Source organism: Neofelis nebulosa, chromosome 7 (genome assembly GCF_028018385.1).
Source record: "Neofelis nebulosa isolate mNeoNeb1 chromosome 7, mNeoNeb1.pri, whole genome shotgun sequence".
Classification (NCBI taxonomy): domain Eukaryota; kingdom Metazoa; phylum Chordata; class Mammalia; order Carnivora; family Felidae; genus Neofelis; species Neofelis nebulosa.
The window spans coordinates 135,389,159-135,409,916 of NC_080788.1; the positions used below are offsets into that span (position 1 = coordinate 135,389,159).

Consider the following 20,758-nt stretch of genomic DNA (forward strand, 5'->3'; position numbering starts at 1 on the left):
CCTTGGAAACGAGATCCCTGTCACTAGGCGAGTGGAACGTACGTGGTGAGTAATGCCAGAGTGGTGTGTATGAAGCCCCAGAAAACCCACCATCATCCATGTCAGAGAAATAGCTCCATTTCAGTGTTCTTACAGCACAATTAGCCACAAAAACACACACTCACAAGTCCAACCGACTAACCGTAATCTGGTACTTCTAAAAGACCCATCTGAAACATCTGATTAATTAGACCTTAGCATCAAAAAGAAACATTATTGTCCAAAAGACAATGTTTTTCCAATAATATTGACACATCTTCTGTCAAAGATGCTGTTCTTATGATATCATTTAATGTTCATGATATAGGAACCATTTGATAACTTCAGCACTTAAGTCTCTCTAGGCCGGTTTTTGGGGGCACCTGGTGGCTCAGTCAGTTAAGCATCTGACTCTTGATCTCATGGTTCACGGGATCAAGCCCTACATCGGGTTCTGCACTGATGGCACGGAGTCTGCTTGGGATTGTCTCTCTCCTTCTCTGTCCTTTCCCTGCTTGTGCGTGCTCTCTCTCTCTCTCTCAAAATAAATGAATGAATGAATGAATAAATAAATAAATAAATAAACTTCAAAAAAAAAAAAAAAAGGCTCTTTAGACTGTTTTTTCCCAAACAGTGGGCAGTGGTACCAATTAGTGGGTCTAAACAGCATTTAAAAAAAATAAGAGAAACAAATACACTAAAAGTGTTTCATGAAACCCGTGCTTCCTCTTTATAAATGCATGCCCATGTGTATGTATATATGGATGTAAACAAATCTGAGCACATGGGAGGGGAAAAGAGAGGGGAGTACAGAGCAGCAGCTAAACACAGACTCTGCCAGATTGCCTGAGGCTGAACCCTACATATGGTATTTAGTAACTGTATGACCTTGGGTAGAACAGTTAAGATCACAGCGTCTCAATTTCCACATTAGGGAGAGTAATAGTTCCTACATCTTACTTTCTGTTCCAGGGATTAAATAAATTAATGTAAGCATCCTGGCAGATAACAAACACTATAGAAGTATTAGTGGAAGAAAAGTGTGTGTGTGTGTGTGTGTGTGTATACAGACATAACATAAATACACATACTGAGTTGCAATATAAAAACGTGCTTATTTCATCCTATGGGAAATAGCCAAAACAGCTTGAAAGTCACTGTTCTAAATAAATTTATATGCCTTTCCTTTAAAAAAAAAATTATGTAAGCCACAGAATTTTCCCTTTTATCCCTACCTCCTAATAACCTCAGAGTTAAATTTAAGACTCAATTATAATGCCTATCTCACCCCAGATGTCTGTAAAATCTATTTCACTTTCCTTTTATCTGGCTTTCACTTTTTTTTTTTAAGGTTCTCTCTTTTTTATCTTGAAAATGCCCTTAAATCTCTTTTTGAAAGAAGGTAAATTTCAAAACATATTTAAAATAAATGCACTTGGGGCGCCTGGGTGGCGCAGTCGGTTAAGCGTCCGACTTCAGCCAGGTCACGATCTCGCGCTCCGTGAGTTCGAGCCCCGCGTCGGCTCTGGGCTGATGGCTCGGAGCCTGGAGCCTGTTTCCGATTCTGCGTCTCCCTCTCTCTCTGCCCCTCCCCCGTTCATGCTCTGTCTCTCTCTGTCCCAAAAATAAATAAAAAACGTTGAAAAAAAAAAATTAAAAAAAATAAAATAAATAAAATAAAATAAAATAAATGCACTTGACTTTATATATTTATCAAACAAGCATTGATTCCTAAATTCCTTTATACAACAGATATCTTAACTGTACACTAAATTCCAAACATTAAAAAATACATACCTATAAAATGAAATATTTCAAATTTTAAAAGAAAAAATGTCTAAAGAAAAAAATTTTAAAGAAATACAATTTTTATTTTTTTTTTTTAATTTTTTTTCAACGTTTTTTATTTATTTTTGGGACAGAGAGAGACAGAGCATGAACTGGGGAGGGGCAGAGAGAGAGGGAGACACAGAATCGGAAACAGGCTCCGGGCTCCGAGCCATCAGCCCAGAGCCTGACGCGGGGCTCGAACTCACGGACCGCGAGATCGTGACCTGGCTGAAGTCGGACGCTTAACCGACTGCGCCACCCAGGCGCCCCAAGAAATACAATTTTTAGAGAGATAAAATTGTTAGAGGAAAAAAAAGGAGAATCTGAGCCATTTCATATAACTATTTTGTAAAAATTGGCCACTGCTTTGATTTGTAAAATCAAAAACACCCCAAATTTATCAAATTAATTAAGGCAGACTAAAATATTCTTCTAAGATATAAGGAAAAGCTATGAACCCCAAACATGATTAAATAAACAGATGCTGTAAGTAAACAAAAGAGGCACAGTAAAAGCGTATGAAATCATAAGCAGTGATTTTTATAAAAGACACTGAGGTAGGCCATTTGTTTGGGGCATAAACATTTATATCCTTCTGAAGATATGTAATACAGAGGATCTGGATGAGACATAATAAAAGTGCCAGCATTCTAGATTTAATCCAGTTGTAGTTTTTAAACTAAAAACACGGCCATTTGACCCATTTGCTTAACTACATCAATGGTCAGAAACAGTTGTACAGCTGAATCAGGAACACAAAACAGTACATTTTCTTATGGATGGTGATAGCGTCTAAAAAAGACTTAACATGTACAAAGGTTGAAAATAAAAATAGTCACAGGAATAACTATCTATGGCTACCATTTGTGCATACTGCATTAGCTTGAGTAACTAAAGACTAATTGTGTAATAATTTTCTAGATCAGCACTTTGTAAGTTTCAGAGAAAGCACTAAGACACTACATGCATGAAGCCAGCTCATAACTGCATATATGTAAGTGGGTGTGGCCAACTCCTGCCTATCTCCACATGAGTGACCCATTACATCACAGGCCATATCTTATCCCTGGTGCCAAATGACTTGAAAACCAAAGATTCTGGTCCAGCAGGAAAGAAGAAAAAGCTACAAAGGAAACCATGCCCAACTGTGAGGTCTAGACTTGGAAATGACTGCCCATGAATATGATTGTCAGAGAATCTTACTAAAAGAAACATCCACAAGAACAAGGAAGTAAGAACAACCATTACTTGAAGCACATTCATAAATCATTCCCTTTATACCTCAACAAACAAGCTGTCTGCTTAGCTACACAGTTATGTCTTATTGGCCAGTGTTAAATACCATCTGTAGTAGAAGTGAAGGGTGCTCTGCCAGTGACACTTGGACAGGCTGATATACCCATACACCAGAGCTGCTGATAATCCACAGCTGCCTCCTTCTCAGGAGAAAGGCCTAAGGTAGACAGACCATTCCCTAACCCGTCCCAACCCAAGCAGCCTACAGCCAGTGACTAACATAGGTGCAAAAGGCCTGCCTTCTTACTTTTGCTCCAAAACTTCCCATGAGTCTAGGCTGAATCTAGACCCGAGCTTAGACCACATGCTGCTTGGGCTCTTCCCCTGCTCCTTCTGCTTCCCTCACTCTCTCCTGAGAGCATTCCTGCAATTAATCACATGCACTTAAATCCCTGTCCTGGCCTCTGCTTCTAGCTGACATGACCTACGACAGCATCAGTAATAAGTTGTATCATGTCAATGTCAACCAACATCTTCCTATGGAATCATTTTATGATCATGGCATAAATCATTACAAACATTTAACCTCTAAGGCTTCCATAAACACTGTAGGTTTACACTGAAGCATAAGGTACAGTGGATATATACAGATGCAGAATTATAAGCTTTTTTGAATAACAATTTTGACAATTCATGAATACATGCTTGGAAAAGTACTATTTTAATAGGGATATTTTCCAAACACTTAAGGGAATAAAATGAAAAATGATGACTAAGTCAGCATACTTTATAAAATAGTCTTTTACATGATTCAGCCAAAGTTTTATTTCCCTTTATCCTATCACCAAAAAGTAGCTGTCTTTAAGTTGCCTAGTGTAATTTCTAGCACCCTCTAGTGGCAAATTACCCAAGAGAAATAGAAATCTGTCTCATTTAATAAAGAAAATGTGCTTCTGAGAACGCTGAAGTATAAATTAAAAAAAAAAAAAAAGGCTGTCCCATCAAGGATGATTTTCATAGAGTCTGGGAAAATGAGTAAAGAACACCAGAGTCACCATTTCAAGGATGGCACTTAAGATTGGGGTAAGCAACCAAAAGATGGTCTCTCTACTGGATAAATAAGTATTTCCATGCAACAGCTTGCAAGATCTGCTATTGATTAGATGACCCCCCCCCAAAAAAAAAAAAAAAAATCAACACAACAAGGAAAAAGTTATCTTCTCATGAGGGCACCAGGGGCTGAGGTAGGCACAAATGATAGTTGCCCACTAGACATTCCTGGAGGTAAGGCATTTTGAATCTCTGTACTTTGCCAGTACTCATTCTAAGGTTTCATAAGCTCAGGAATAATTCCATATTAAATGACTACATTAAATGCCTAGATCCTTATTATTCAATTTGCAGATTTGTATGTAATCTATCATTTTTTTTTAATACTTCCTACTCTAAGCCCAGCACCCAAAACAGTACTTGCCTCTTGATAAACACATGTAAATGAGTGAATCCCAAGAGCAATGGGAATGAACTGAAAGTTTATTTTTAGTATTTGAGAAAGAGAGAGAGTGTGAGTACGAGCTGGGGAGGGGCAAAGAGAGAGGAAGAAAGAGAATCCCAGGCAGGCCCCATGCTGTCAGCACAGAGTCCAATGCAGGGCTCCATCCCACAGACCGTGATATCATGACTTGAGTCGAAATCGAGTCAAATGCTTATTAGTCAACTGAGCCACCTAGGTGCCCCTGAACTGAAAGTTTCAAATAGAGAAGTGGCATGTCCAATTTTGCACTTAAGAAGGATCACTCAGGCTGTGGAGTGGATAATGGACCAGAAGAACCAGCCTGAAACCTGGAAGATCTTTGGTGGCTCTATTCCTCTCTTGCTGGACATATTTTAGGCTGTACCATAAAATATTTGTTAAAAAATGACACGTATCAAGCTCATGTGAGACCTCGCTAATGCATTATATTATCTCTTTTAAGAAGCTGGGCTTCTTTCTCTTTTAGTTACATAACTAGCTGAAGTTTATACAGCAGTTACTATGTGTCAGGCACTCTAAATGTTTTATTACTCATTTTCTGCATATTTAAGTATAAGATTGCCAACCTAAAATAAAAGGGTGTTCAGAACCTAAAATGTCTGTATAGTTAAAAGAAGAAAGCAGAATAAGAAACACAATCCTTTCATTTGATATGTTATTTTTAAGGTAATAGACAAATCAACTTCTTAGAAATGTTCATCAAATTTCAACTACCAATATCTCATTTATGAAGCAGTTTTTCATTTGTTAGACTTTTCTTATTAGAAATATAACTTCCGTTGAAATTACTCCCAGATATGCTAACATATCTATATGAAAAAACTAATTGTCCTTATGAAGAAGTCCCAAATAATTTTGTTTTTCAAATTTAGGATATAGCTTTACAGTGGAGTTTCCTATTCAATAAACAACCACAACTGATGGTTATCCATCAACTGGCACTTCGTATCCACTATTTCATTAATCTTATAACGACACTGTGAGATGGGTATTATTGACTTATGCCAATAGGGACTTAGGCTCTCAGAGTTCAAGTGATTTACCCAGGGAACACAAGTAGGTAATGAAAACATCAAGATTCAAGCCTGAATTTGCTATGTCATCCTGTATATGAAGTACTTCACAGTTGTGAATGCACTAAAACTGGAAGAGGAAATCAACTCGGGGGCACCCTTTGTGGTCACATGGCAAACTTTATTTAACTTTTGGGGAGGCGTAATGACAAAAGATCTCCAAAGTACAGGATCATGTATGATGAATAAAGAAAATTCAAGGAGAATACTAAAGTTTTTTTTTTTTTTGGCTAAAACCATCATGCTCCATTCCATTAAGCATTAGAAGTACTAAGAATGTACACAATGGGTATGCTTAAAGACTTTCTTCACCTCTACCTGGGCACATGTCTCAGAGAAAGCAAATGGTTAAAAGTAAAGCAGCAGAAAAGGTAAGGAGAGAAATGAAAACAGAATCAGTATTCGCACAATCTAAAATTTCGTCATGAAACAAAATACAGTTGATCCTTGAACATGGGTTTGAACTACACAGGTCCACTTACACATTAATTTTTTAAAAATAAATACAGTACAATACCGTAAATGTATTTTCTCTTCCTTATGATTTTCCTAATATTTTTTTTCGGGCTTTATTGTTAAATGCACAGTATATAAGGCATATAACACACAAAATATGTGTTGATCAGTTATTTATATTATCAGTAAGGTTCCCAGTCAACAGGAGGGTAGTTAAGTTTTTGGTGGGCCAAAAGTTATGCATGGATTTTCAACTAGGCAGGGGGTTGGCGCCCCTAACCGCCACACTGGTCAAGAGTCAAGTATAATTCTAAAAGATGAACCAAAGCTATTTCCTGGACTTGGAGGTATCAATCTCAAGAATCATGCTAGAGACAAGAGCATGAATTATATACTCGTTAGACCATTATCATCTCACACTGTTGTGAGCTATTGAGATGGGGCAGGGCTACAGAGTTGGACAGATGTATAAAGATGATCTTAAGAGCTTACAATCTAGAAGGAAAATAGCAGAAAAGAAGGAAAATTCAGAGAGCCACTCAGTGCTGTGTTCTCTGCAAAGGAATTTCAGCACCCCAATTCAGAGAAGGAAGGGATCTAGGCAGGATTTAGACGGGCAGAAGAGAAAAGGAGCACTAGGATTATGGGAAAAAAGATAAGGCAGAGCATCAGAATATGGGAAACTATGCCTAAATGTAGGGGAGTAAAACAAAAGTAACCAGATTAGAAAGTAGGTGGAATATCAGGGTAACTGGACAAAAAAGACAGGAGAAAACAAAGCTAAGTCTGAAAACAAGGCAAAAGGATTTGGATTTGAATTAATTAACTGGGGGAGGGGGAGGCACTATAAATTCTGAAATAGGAGAATAGCGCAGTAATGTTGAATTTTAATGAGGATGCATACCATTTATAACAGAATGTAAGTAAAATGCGTAACACAGAAGAGAGAACTTGCTGAAAAGCAGACCAGTTAAGAAAACCCTAGCAACAATCCATGTACAAGGTAATATCTATCAGTGATGGCACAAGGAACAGAAAAGGTCAATCCAAGGGTCATTTCGAAGGAAAAATTATAAGACTTTGTAAGAAATAAGAAATAAAAAGTAGAGAAAAATAAAAAATTACTTCCAAGTGTCTATCTTAGGAAACTGATCGACAGACTAGTGATAGACCAACAGAAACAAGATAGCTGGAAAGAGAAATAAATCAACAGTCTGAGTGAAAGAGAGGTTTTGAAACGAATATTACATGCATTTAAGTATGAGATCAAAAAGCAAATCTTTGATATTTTAATATTCCACAAAGTCTTCAAGATATTGGGTGAATAGCATTTTATATAGTTCAAAACACATAAAAATTAATTCATCAGAAGAATTTTCAGTTTCACTTCCAAAGAAAACCTGGCTTGACACATAAAGACATCTGATGAGGCTTTTCTATTATTCTAGGTGGTGTTGGAAAAAAATTATCTTAAAAAGGTAATGAAACTGAAAGATTAGTGGTGAAATTTTTGAATAAAAATTGAGATTTTATTATATTCATAAGAAAAGTTTCCACCTACTCCATTTAGTCATCAAAAATGTGATTTTAAATACAGAAATACCTACAAATGACACCTTAGTTATTCCGTCTTCTCCTAAGAGAAGAGTATAATTGGTAATACGGCAACGAAAAAGCATGAAATGAAAATGCCCAAGTAAAACGTTCTTGATAAACTCATTCCTCACCTTTGCAGAGTTATCTTAAGGACCTGGAATCATACCACTCAAAAAGGTGAAGCAGGTAATGCGACAAAGTATTAACTGTGTTGAAAGAAAATATACCCCAGGTTTGATTTCGATAAATTCGCTATTAAAAATTTCACACGGATGAAACTGGCCTATAATTTTCCTTCCTCATATTCTCTTTGTGGTTTTTGAAATCAAAGCCATACCACATCCAATGAACTGGAAAAAAAGAATCCCACTCTTCTATCCTCTGAAAGAGTTTGTGGAAGATGAGAATTATCTATGTGTTGAATGCTTGGCAGAACTCATTCTTAAAACTCTATCAACTATTGTCCTGGCAGGAAGTTTTTGCTTACTAATTTCGTTAACAGTTACAGAATATTAAGGTTGACTGGTCTTTTTTAATCAGTTTGGAAATTTACACACTGCAAGATTTATGCGCATGTTAAAGTTTGCGGAATACTACCTCAGAACACTAACTCCTATCACCTCCCAAACTGTATGCTATTTTTGTCCAGTGATTCAGTTTTCTTTTTTTAACCCCACAATTTCAACATTACAGCTATGGTTGTTTAGATTTTCTTTAGATCCAATCCTTTTTGCATCTCGGAAACTCTCCTGAGATTACTTTCCTTTTTCCCTACAACTAGGTCTTTTAGAAATTCTTTTAGTGAGGACGTGTTGGTGGAAAACACACTCAGCTTTTGTATGTCTGAAAATGTCTATTTCGCCCTCGCTTCTGAAAAATAGTTTTGTTGGGTATACAATTCTAAACGGACTTATTTTCTCCGGGCATTCTGCAGATATTTGTCTACTCTCCCTTGGTTTTCATGGTAGCTGTTGAAAAGTCATCTGTTTATCTGATCATTGTTCCTTAATAAATAAGTCTTTTCTCTCTGGCTGCTTTTAGGGTATTTCTCTCGTGCTCATCACTTTCTCTATGATGTATTCGTGTGAGAATTTCTATATACTTGTCTGCCTGGAATTTGTTCTGTTTCTTCAACCTGTGAATTCACATGTTGAATCAATCTTAGTAAATTCTCAGTTAGGATTTCTGATCAGACAACCTTGTACCTTCTCTCTGTCCTCCATGTCTTAATCTCTCTTTTACAGTGTCTTTTTTTTTTTTAATTTTTATTTATTTCTGAGAGAGGACAAGCAGGGGAGGGGCAGAGAGAGGGGTACAGAAGATCCGAAGTGGGCTCCCCACTGACTGGCTGACGGGCTGACAGCAGCAAGCCTGATGCAGGGCTCAAACTCACTAACCAGCTCGTGGCCTGAGCTGAAGTCAGACACTCAACCAACTGAGCCACCCAGGTGCCCCTTAATCTCTCTTTTATAAATGCCATCTCATTTTCCTCCATTTTATATTCTGCACATTTTCCTCAAATCCATCTCTCAGTATGTTAATTCTCTTTAGCTACATCTCATCTGCTAGTAAACCAACTACTGAGTTTATAATCTGAATTACTTTTTCAACTTCTAGAACTACTACTGGTTCTCTTTCAAATCTGTCCATTTTGTAGCATGCTTTTTTACCTTAATATTACCATCAAAGCTCTGTTTAATTTTAAAGACCATATCAACATTTATATCATATTTCAGACCTAATAATTCCAATAGTCTCTACAGGTCTAATTTTGCTATTTGTTGTTTCCACGTCTTTCACTCATGGAGACTTGCTTCTTGGATGTTGTGATCATTGACAATTAAGACCATGTCTGTAAAACTTTCTTCGATACTTCTTTATGGTCTAGGTAACAGTTTATTCTTTCAAAGAGGATTTACATTTGCTTTTCCTAGGCACCTGGGAATACTACCAACTCAGTACGACTGTAAACTAAATTCCTACCTATTTTTTGTTCTTTGGGATTACACAAATGTGTACAAATTCAAGCTGCAAACCCGCATGATGCCTGGCTTATGTTGTGAATGCTCAGGGAACGCTTTTATTTATTTATTTTTTCCCTTCACCCAGAGCCAATGCTGAGGCAGAAAAATTTCCTCTGCACCTCCCTTTGCAGACTGGATTTTTTTTTTTTTTTTTCTTATTTAGTGGTTTGCTAAGCAGTAGCCTTTTCTACCTCTCGGGAGTCTTAGATGATGTCCCTCATACCAGGCATGGAAATGCTAAGTCCAAAGAACCTGCTCACAATCTACTGGTACATTTCCCCAGAATAACCTTTGCCTTCAAGGGGCTTATTTATTCTCTAGATTCCTGTTCTGTTTTCCTTTTGGATTCCAAGGATTTTTCTTCTTCTTACAAGCTGACCTATACTATTTAGTAGACTCTCTTTAGAGGTTTTTATCCAGCACTTCAGGGGTTTAAAAATGAGGAAGATTTTCCAAGATATGCAAGCTGTCATCTTATCAGAAAGAGAACATAAACTGCCTTTCTATTTCTACTTATGTATTTGGAATATACTGCCAAATATAAAATTGACAGATCAAGGAACAGAATTAGTTTCATGGTTTTTGTTACATGTTATAAAATTCAGCGATGAAAATTAATTAATATTACATGTTAATAGTGGCTTGAGGAGATCTGTAGTTTCCATGCCTATTTTGCTTCAGAGAGGTTATCCACTAATATTAAATAAAAGTTTTTTGGCTTTGACCATATCTGGAATAAAACATGATCTTATGCTGATTTTCATAACTTATTTTCTAAAAGACCAGCTGCAAGTGTTGATAAGGTTGTGGAGATATTGAAACCCTCATACACTGCTGGTGGGAATATAAAATGGTGGGAATGTAAAAGGATGTGGCCATTTTAGAATACAGTCTAGTAGTCCCTCAAGAAATTAAACATAGAATTATCACATGGAATAGCAATCCACTGCTAAGTATGTACCCAAGAGAAATTAAAACACATGTTCACACAAAAACTTATACATGAATGCTCACAGCAGCATTGTTCATAATAGCCAAAAGGCAGAAACAATCCAAAAACCCCCTTGACGGATGAATGGATAAACAAAATGTGGTATATCCATATAGAGGGATATTATTAAGCCATGGAAAGGAAAGAAATACTGATGCATGCTACCACATGGATGAATCTATAAAACATTATGCTAACTGTAAGAAGCCAGACACAAAAGACCACAAATTATATGATTCAATTACATGAAATATCCAGAACAGGCAAATATAATGTATAGAAAGTAGGTCAGTGGTTGTTTAGGGCTGGGAGGATGGCAAGCTTGGGAAGTAATAGACAAAGGGTTCATAGTTTCTTTCTGAGGTAAGGAACATGTTCTAAGACTGGCTGGGGGGATGGTTGCACAGCTCTGTAAATATACTAAAACCACTGACTTATACACTTTAAATGGATGGACTATATGGCATGTGATTATACTGCAGTAAAGCTATTAGAATAAAAAACATGCAGATAAAACAAATTCTGTGGCTATAACATAAATTGACCTGAAAAAGCCTTTGACAAAATGGCACAAACTATTTCTAAGGAAATTCAGTCACCATACAGTTGTGACCCTTCTTCTTCTTCAAGGAGATACTGCCTTTGAAAGAGGAAACAAACGTTAAGAATAAAAGACATTATTTTGATATTTTGCGAGCATGATTTCTTAATGATATGGTAGGGTGAGGCTAGTTTGTTTTAAAAATACATCCTTACAAATGATCTGATGGAGAGAATGCACAGTAAACTCTCCCAAGTTGACAATTATACTAAACTCTTCCTGACAATAAAATATTTAGCTGATGAAAATAAATTATAGGGCTTATGCACTGGCAGCTGTAAAGGCTGGCTCTATACAATATGCTGAACTACTCAGGAAAATCATGAAAAGCTTATATGGCAAGGCCCTAGGCATGACAGCTCAATACCGAATGACCTAAAGACAAATTGCATACATGGTATGCGAGGGCAGTGGCTGGGACTGATCCTGGAAGCCCAGGAGAAAGGACTTTTCTCCTGCTAAAAGCCTCGGCACTTAGGAATCTATGGGCAGGTGCCTTCCTGCGGACAACGGCGGCTAAGAGGCTGGGAATCTAGGAAGGCATACAGGCCCCTGAGAGTGTGAAGCTAAACTTTAGTGGAGAAGAAAAATAGTCTGTTTTCTGAGGCTCTCCCTCCCCTTCCAGGAAAGAGACAATAGGGCCTGTTGAGACTGCAAAAATAAAGAATTAAAATCCTCCTTTTCATCCCTACCTTAAAGATGGAAAATGAGAGTCCCAAGTTCTCACAGCAGCATACCTACAGAGCAACACATCCCAGAGAGAGAGCTGAAGAGACCAGGTGCGTTCCTGGCAAGACCAGCTGTGTAAATGGTGGGCCGACTGCAGAATGACAATGTGGGATGCTCTGCTCATGAAGTACTTAGAATCTCAGGACAGTGAAAGCAGAGCATTAAACCTAACATGGGGCTCTTCTGAGTGTGGGGGTCTCTGCAACTGCACAGGCTGTACGTCCAAGAGGCCCTGACTCTTGAGCAGCAAGAATGGCAGCAGCAAAAATCCAGGAGGCACAGAAATGTATAAGGCAGAAAACCAAGATGGTCCAAAATCCTACCACCTGAGACAACCACTGTTATCATTTTGGTGATTTTCCACAGAATTTTCTATATTCATATATACTGCTGACCCTTCAACAACAGAGGTTTGAACTGCATGAGTCCACTTATACATGTAATTTTTTTTTTTGATAAATACAGTGTAGTACTGCAAATATATTTTCTATTTCTTATGATTTTCTTAATAACATTTCCTTTTCTCTAGCTTTCTTAATTGCAAGAATACAGCATATAATACATATACAAACTATGTGTTAATCAACTGTTTATGCTATCAGTAAGGCTTCTCGTCAACAGTAGACTGTATTAGTAGTTAAGCTTTGGGGGAACCAAAAGTTACCCACAGATTTCCAACAGTGCAGGGGTTGGCACCGGTAACCCCCTGCATTGTTCAAGGGTCAAGTGCACATGTAGACATTGATTCATACAGAAATGGTATGTTGCACACTCTCGTCTGTAGCCTTTTTTTAAGCTTATTAAGCTTCTTACATTATGGAGAATTTTCAAAAATGTTAAAAACACATCATTTCAATCCTATTGTCTAAATTACAAAACATAAAGATCCCTGTTCAATTTAACCAAACTCAAACCTAACTTTTGTTAGGTTTCTGAAGGGTCTTGGGTTTTTCGTTACTAACAATGATGACCAGTGGATATGAATAAAATGGAGTGAGGACTGAATGAGTTAATCAGCATAAAGTATTTCACAGAGTACTTGGCAAGTAACAAGCTCTCTATAAATTTTAGGGATTTTAGTATTGTGTCCTATGTAAAGACTGAACTAATTTACATTCCCAACAGCAGGGTAAAAGAAATTGGTTTTCCTAAATCCCTGCCAATTCTTCCAAATTTTTCCTTTTGTATTTTTTCTATGAATTGTTTGTTTGTGCTCTTTGACAGTTCTCCCACTGGATTCCTTACGCTTTTAAAATTTTAACTGATTTCTGTATTGGAGATACCAATCCTTTGTCATAGGAGTAACAAATGCTTTTTTAAGACTTACCTCCAGTTCCTAGGACCTTGAGGAGCTCAAAATTTTCAATCCCCACCTTCTCTGCATGTCCTGTTAAATTAGCTAAAAAAAGAAAGAGAAAAAGGAAATAATTAAGGGGGTCAGGAACAGGAGGGGGCCCTTGGGGGCTTCTGAAATACCAGCAATATTTTACTACTTGACTTGGGTAGTTAAGCCAGGGTTCACTTTATAATTATTTGTTAAACTACACAGCTATGTTTTGTATACTTCTCTGTATGTTATATATTACAGGAAAACTTTTAACATGTATTTATTAGAGAGAGAGAGAGAGGGAGAGAGAGAGAGATAGCACAAGTGGGGAAAGTGCAGAGGGAGGGAGACAGAGTATGTGCAACAGGGTTTGCATTGTGAGCACTGAGCCCAGTGTGGGGTTGGAACTAACCAACCGCGAGATCATGACCTGAGCCAAAATCAAAAGTCAGACCTGAATAAAATCTAAGATCTCTGCCAGCTCTAAAATTTGTTTGAAAGTATTAACTCTTTAAAAACATATTCTGGGGGCGCCTGGGTGGCTCAGCTGGTTAAGCGTCCGACTTCAGCTCAGGTCATGATCTCACAGTTCGTGGGTTCAAGCCCCGCGCAGGACTCTGTGCTGACAGCTCAGAGCCTGGAGCCTGCTTCAAATTCTGTGTCTCCCTCTCTCTCTGCCCCTCCCCTGCTCATGCTCTGTCTGTCTCTCTCTCTCTCTCTCTCTCTGTCAAAAATAAATAAACATTTAAAACATTTTTAAAAACTGGTTAAAGTGGTAAATTTGATATGTATATGATACGTATTTTACCACAACTACAAGAAAGAAGGAGCTCTGTAAACTGTGGGCTTCGGGTGAAAATAACGTCACAGAATTGGCTCATAGGCTGTACCAAATGAGACACACTAATGTAAGATGTTCAGAGGGGAGGCTCTGGGAGAAGGTGGAGGCAGGTGCTCTGAAGGAACTCTCTGCACTTCCTGCTCAATTCTCTATAAATTAAAATGAAGTCTTCTAAAAAATGAAGTCTCTAAAAAATGAAGTCTTCAGGGCACCTGGGTGGCTCAGTCGGTTAAGCATTGGACTTCAGCTCAGGTCATGATCTCGTGGTTTGTGAGTTTGAGCCCTGCATTGGGCTCTGTGATGACAGCTCAGAGCCTGGAGCCTGCTTCAGATTCTGTGTCTCTCTCTCTGCCCTTCCCTCACTCATGCTCTGTCTCTCTAAAATAAATAAATGTTAAAAAAAAATTTAATAAAAAAATATTCTGTCCTAGATAAACAAAATTAGGCTATCTTACAAATGAGCATTTTCCAAAATATATTCCATTGATTCTGGTCCTATACTACAAGATGTTAATTGGTGTTATGTTTAGGGGGAAAAGATGCTTTCAAGTCAAATAAACCTGAAATTCTCGGCTTAAACAAAGTTAATCAGGTTACAGGTTTCTTTACTGCTGAACTTCATAGATTCTACACCATGAAAATCTGCATGTGAATCTAAAACTCAGATACTGTATTTACCAAATTTATTGGATCACAAAATTATTTTTTTATGGCAATACCTATTAATTTTGTGCCAACCAGCATTCTATAGATGTGGTTAAAGGAGGCCTAAGCTAAATTCTATTTCTACCACTTAAAAGCCATGTGACCTTGAACAAATTAATTAACTTCTCTGTGTCTCAGGTCCCCTCTAGTGTAAAATGAGGATAATAAAAATATCTACCCTCAAAGCATATTGATGTCTGCACTTTGCTTTGAAATGCTTAAAAAAATAAGATGGATTAAGGGGTGAATAGAGGTATTGACAAATATGTGATAAAGCAAATACGATAAATGTTAATTACAGAATCTAGACAGTGAGTGGGAGGGTGTTCAACATGTAGTTCTTCCAAATTCTCTGTATATTTGAAAATGTCCATAATAAAATGGCAGAAAATAAAATAACACCTACCTCATAGGGATCTGATGCGGATTCAAGGAGTTAAATTTATACGGAGCTTGTTGTGTGCCACTGAGCATCATTATAAGTGTTTGCAAATAAATAATGCTCTGGGCCTCCAACTTCAAGCAAGTCAGACCCAACTGCGAACTTCTAGAATTAAAAGTTTCAGGGGGATAAGTGACTTCAGTGTCCTTCCAAAGTTTAACTAAATGCATAATTAAAATATTTTAATTGTGGTCAAACCATGTAACATAAAATTTACCATTTTTAAGTATATAATACAGTGGTGTTAAGTACATGTACTGTGTTTGCAACAGATCTCTGGAACTTTTTAATTTTGCACACCAAACCCTACACCCATTGAACTTAACCTACTGACAATTTAATGAAATTGTTGAGATGGCTGGATTTGGGTTTACCATTTTATTGCTTGTTTTTAACTTGCCTCTTCCCTTTATTTAAGTAACCTCTACACCCAACGTGGGGCCTGCACTCACAACCCCAAGATCAAGAATCGCATGCTCTTCCAAATGAGCCAGCCAGGTGCCCCTTGACTTGTTTTTTCTGTTTGTTCCCATGTTTCTACTTTCCTGACTTAAAAACAACAACAACCACAACAAAACATTTAAATGGTTTTTAGAATTTCATTTCAATTTTCACATGGCATTTTAGCTCTACTTTGTTACATTATTAGTGCAGTTGTTGCCCTAAGGAGTAGTGTACATCTTTAATTACCCACAGTCCTCTTATAATTAATACTGTTCCATTTCCCTAAAACTGTAGAAACTTTGTAATCATTCTTTATGGAATATTGATATATATTAAATGGAGTTAATATCTTCTATATATGCGATTATGCACAAGACAATGCTATCAGTTTTCCTTATATGATTTACAAAGAAAGAGGAAAGAGAGAGACTTCTGCATTTCTGTAGATATTTATCATTTTTGATGATCTTTCTTATCTTTTCCAAGAATCCAAAATTTCATCTGGTGTAAGTTTTCTTGAGCCTCGAAGAACTTCCTTTGACATTTCTTGTAGCGCAGAATTCTCCAGGTTTTCTTTTATCTGAAAGAGTCTTTCTTACCTTCATTCAAATCTTTTTATTGAGATATTCACATTCCATAAAACTCACCCTTTTAAAGCGTATCTGTCCATGCTTTTTAGTCTATTCACAAGTTGTGTCACTGCTGCCACTAACTAAATCTGGAATCCTCTTCATTTTTGAAGCATATTTTTCTTCGATAAAGAATTCTGGGTTGACAGGCTTTTTTCTTTTCTTCCAGCACTTTTTTTTCCTGCTTATTTATTTTTTAATATGAAATTTATTGTCCAATTGGTTTCCATACAACACCCAGTGCTCATCTCAACAGGTGCCCTCCTCAGTATCCAGCACTTTATATAAACATGTTCTTCCATTCTCTTTTGGCCTCCATGGTTTCCCAGGTGAAGGCAGTAATTTAAATGTATCATGTTTCTCTTACTGCTTTCAACATTTGCTTTTGAAAGTTTTGCCGTGATGTGTACTGATGTGGGCTTCTTGGGTTCAGTCACCCTGGTATTCATTAAGAATCTTGTATCTGTAAGTTTCTGTTTTTCATCAAATTTGGGGGGTTTCAGCCTTAATTTTTCAAAAGAAAATTTTCTATCCCATTCTGTCTCTCCTCTGAAATTTCAATTATGTCCATGTTAGACTGTTTGATTCAACCTGAAAAGTCCCTGAGACTCTGTTCATCCCCCCTCCCCATATGTTTTCTTTCTGTTCTTCAAATTGATTTCTATTGCTCTATCTTCAAAGTTCATGTACTTTTCCTTTTGCACCTCCATTCAACTGTTAAATCCAGCTACTGAATTTTTATTTCAAATATTGTATTTTTCAACTCTAGAACTTCCATTTGGTTCTTTTTCATTGTTTCTATTTTCCTGATAGGATTTCTTGTTTTGTTATTCACTGGGAGCATGACGTTTTATTTCACTGAGGATATTATAACAGCTGCTTTAAAAGTCTTGCCTGGTACAGCCAATATCTCGTTCATCTCAGGGTAGAATTCAACTGATTTTCTTCCTCTCTGATATGTTCCATTTTCTTGATTCTCCATATATGGGGTAATTATGGACTGTAGAAATGTTAATTTGTGGAGATGAGAGATTGTCTTTTTCTCCAGTGACAGTTGCTTCTTTCATTTAGCCGGCAAATATCTTGGGTCGGCTTGAACTGTAAACTATTTTTCTTAGGAGGCAGCTCCAGTCCAGTTGAGATTCTTTGTCTTTACCCAAGTTTTTCTGAGTCCACTGTACTCACGCAGGGCTCAGAGGGCAGTCAGAGATGTGTGCTCACAAAAGCTAAGAACTCCCCCTCCTCTGGCTCTTCTTTTTCTGGGATTTCTCCCCTATCTTCAGTGATCAGGGTTCTCTGGTTTCAGTTTTCTAGTCTCCCTGGCCAAAGAGACTACTGTTTTTCCACCAGAGTCCCCAGAGTACAGACTGTACTTAGCCTGAAGCTAAAATCAGTGAAAAGGCAAAGTTACTTCTTATAGCTCCCTCCCTTCCCTCCTCCAACTGTGTACTCCCCAGTAGAGTCTATCTGCTTCTGTTCACTCTCCAGTGCCTTAAATAGTTGCTTTTTACATTAAATCCAGATTTTACAGCTGTTTTCTACAATGGAATTCTCCAGTAGACGGTCTTTTTGTGAAATTATGAGAAACAAAAGTCTTCCCTCATTACAGTCAACATCATGAAGGGGAGCAGAACACGCCCCCTCCAAATACGCCACTTTGGCATACTGGTTCTTTAGAATTAAAGTTCCTTAAGACGCAGCCAGTGAAAGGACAGTGACCTCCTGGGTCTACCCTGAAGGCAGCAAATAAATCTCTCATTTGAAAGGTATCCTCCCTGTACTAGGAGGGTAGAAGGCATCCTTATTATCAGAAATAGGGGATTTAGGGCCAAGAAAGCTATATAAACAAACTGTTACTGCCTCCCTAATTCGATACCTGAGCCTAAACCCTTTTGTCAATTCTTCACAAAGCTACCTGCTTTGGTCACTTCTTTCAGTCTTGTATTTCTTTAGGCTCCTGTACATACAAAATTAAATGTGTTTTTTTTCCCCCTGTTAACTTGTGTTATATCAATTTAATTATTAGGCCAGCCAAAGAACCTAGAAGAAAGGAAGGGAAAGGTTCTCCTCCCCTACAATTACAGAGTTTCTACTTTAACTGCTCCCTTCGCAAGTTAACTTCAAAGAGTAAAATAAAATTAAAAAGGTAATTTGATATAAGCCCAACTCAGGGATCTTGAACTTAATATCCATATAATTCTTTTACACGACATCTGTTAGGCAAAGTGAGTAATCAGACACATGGAAGCAAATTAATAGGAAGCTCTATCAATATTTAGGCATGGGGAAGAATTTATCAGTTATAAAGACTTTTTTCACTGTGTTAACAATAAAACACATATAGACAGGGGCGCCTGGGTGGCGCAGTCGGTTAAGCGTCCGACTTCAGCCAGGTCACGATCTCGCGGTCCGTGAGTTCGAGCCCCGCGTCAGGCTCTGGGCCGATGGCTCGGAGCCTGGAGCCTGTTTCCGATTCTGTGTCTCCCTCTCTCTCTGCCCCTCCCCCGTTCATGCTCTGTCTCTCTCTGTCCCAAAAATAAATAAAAAATGTTGAAAAAAAAAAATTTTAAAACACATATAGACAAATGGTAAATATGATACTATATATAGAATCCTAAGAACCAACAAACATATGTTTGGGCATGTGAGTCTAGGTGTCTAAATGGTTCTCATTTCTATGCTATTGTCACTATTTAGAAGCCTTTGAATATGAAAGCCTAAAACTATATTTCTCTTAATTAAATTATTAAGCCAAGATCAAGAGCTCCAACTTCCCAGCACAATACCAACATTTATTAGAACAAGACTTAAAATATTTACACATTGTATTTCACCCTGGAGGTAAAGTAAACATCAGCCAATCACAGAAATCTGCGTTTCTGAGTCATCACACGCCTTAATAAAGTCCAAAATGTATGCTGATCAGGAGCTACTCCATGCCTGGGGCCAGACCGTACCAGAACCGAGCATTTAGAACTGAGGGACAGAACTGTCCATTGTTTGCCTTCCTACGTGAAAGTAAATGGCACTTTATTGTGCTTGCAGGAGCTCCTTTTCCTGTGCCAGGCAAGCCGCTGCCCACCCCCTGTCTAGTCCTACCCACAGGTAAGAGCAGTTACTAATCTAATTATTCAAGAGTCCAAAATCCTGACTGGGCACAGTTAACAGTAGGTGGGGTCACTGTGTTAAAGCAACAGTCTCCACACAAGGTTTGTTTCATTGCCTCCAACTCCTGGCCTGGCCTGGCCTGACCTCCTGGGGCGCAGTGGCCATTCTCTTGCACTTCTCCTTCACTACACAGCAGTCCCCTTATCCACAGTTTCACCTTCTGTGGTTTCAGTTACCCACAGTTCACCATGGGCCGGGCACAGATGATCCTCCTTCTGACCATCCTCAGAAGGTCAATAGTAGCCAAACGCTATGTTACAATGCCTACATCATCCACCTCACCTCAGCGCTTCATCACACAGGCATTTTATTTTCTCACATCATCACAAGAAGGGTGAGTACAGTTCAATAAGATAGTTTGAGAGAGTGACCACAGTCTCACAACTTTCATTACAGTACACTGTTGTAACTGTCCTGATTATTAAGTATTGTTGTTAATCTCTTACTGTGCTTAATTTATAAAGTAAATTTTATTATAGGTATATATGTATAGGAGAATGCATAGTATATAGAGGGTTTGGTACTATCTTTGGCTTCAGGCATCTGCTGGGGGTCTTGGAATCGATCTCCCGTGGGTAAGGTGGGAGACTACTGTATACAATAATCAACTAAGCAGATTCAGAGGTTCTTTTGGGACTGGGTTCACTTACTAGTTTGTTCTCCCCCCCAGTTGTTGTTTTTTTTTTTTTTTTTTTTTTTGAGAGCGAGAAAGAGAGAGAGAGAGAGACAGAGAAAGAGAGAGAGAGAGAGAGAGAGAGAGAGAGAGAGAGAGAGAGAGAGAGAGAATCTTAAGCAGGCTCCACAGTAAGTGTGGAGCCTGACGTGGGGCTCAATCACACAACCCTGGGATCATGACCTGAGCCAAAATCAAGAGTCCCATGCTCAACCAACTGAGCCACCCAGGTGCCCCTCCCCTCCAAATCAAACACTCATCTCAACATGCTGATTGAATGTGATGGGGTAATTGGTGATTGGATGAAGTTGGAAGGAAAGCAGGAGTCCCGACATAGGCCTTAAGCCCAAACTGCTTGCACGAAGGCCACTGTTAAGGAGACTTCTACACTGATGTGCTGGAAGTTTACAAGCCTTTATTAATGTGGCACCTCTGAGTCCC

At 38.0% G+C, this 20,758-nt stretch overlaps 1 protein-coding gene across 11 annotated transcripts in view; it reads right to left on the minus strand.

Annotated features, from left to right (window-relative positions):
* The window catches only part of RPS6KA5 (ribosomal protein S6 kinase A5), a 185,259-nt gene that overhangs the window by 121,576 nt on the left and 42,925 nt on the right, over positions 1-20,758 (minus strand). For 10 of the 11 annotated variants that reach the window (XR_009264722.1, XR_009264721.1, XM_058740021.1 and 7 more), the window contains one exon: positions 13,416-13,487. Coding sequence is in view for 5 of the 11 variants with exons in the window: in XM_058740021.1 (XP_058596004.1) it covers positions 13,416-13,487 (72 nt within the window). In the remaining 6 variants the exon portion in view is untranslated. Of the gene's footprint in view, positions 1-13,415; positions 13,488-15,367; positions 15,500-20,758 lie in introns of those variants that run through there. The other variant, XM_058740017.1, reaches the window with a different exon arrangement.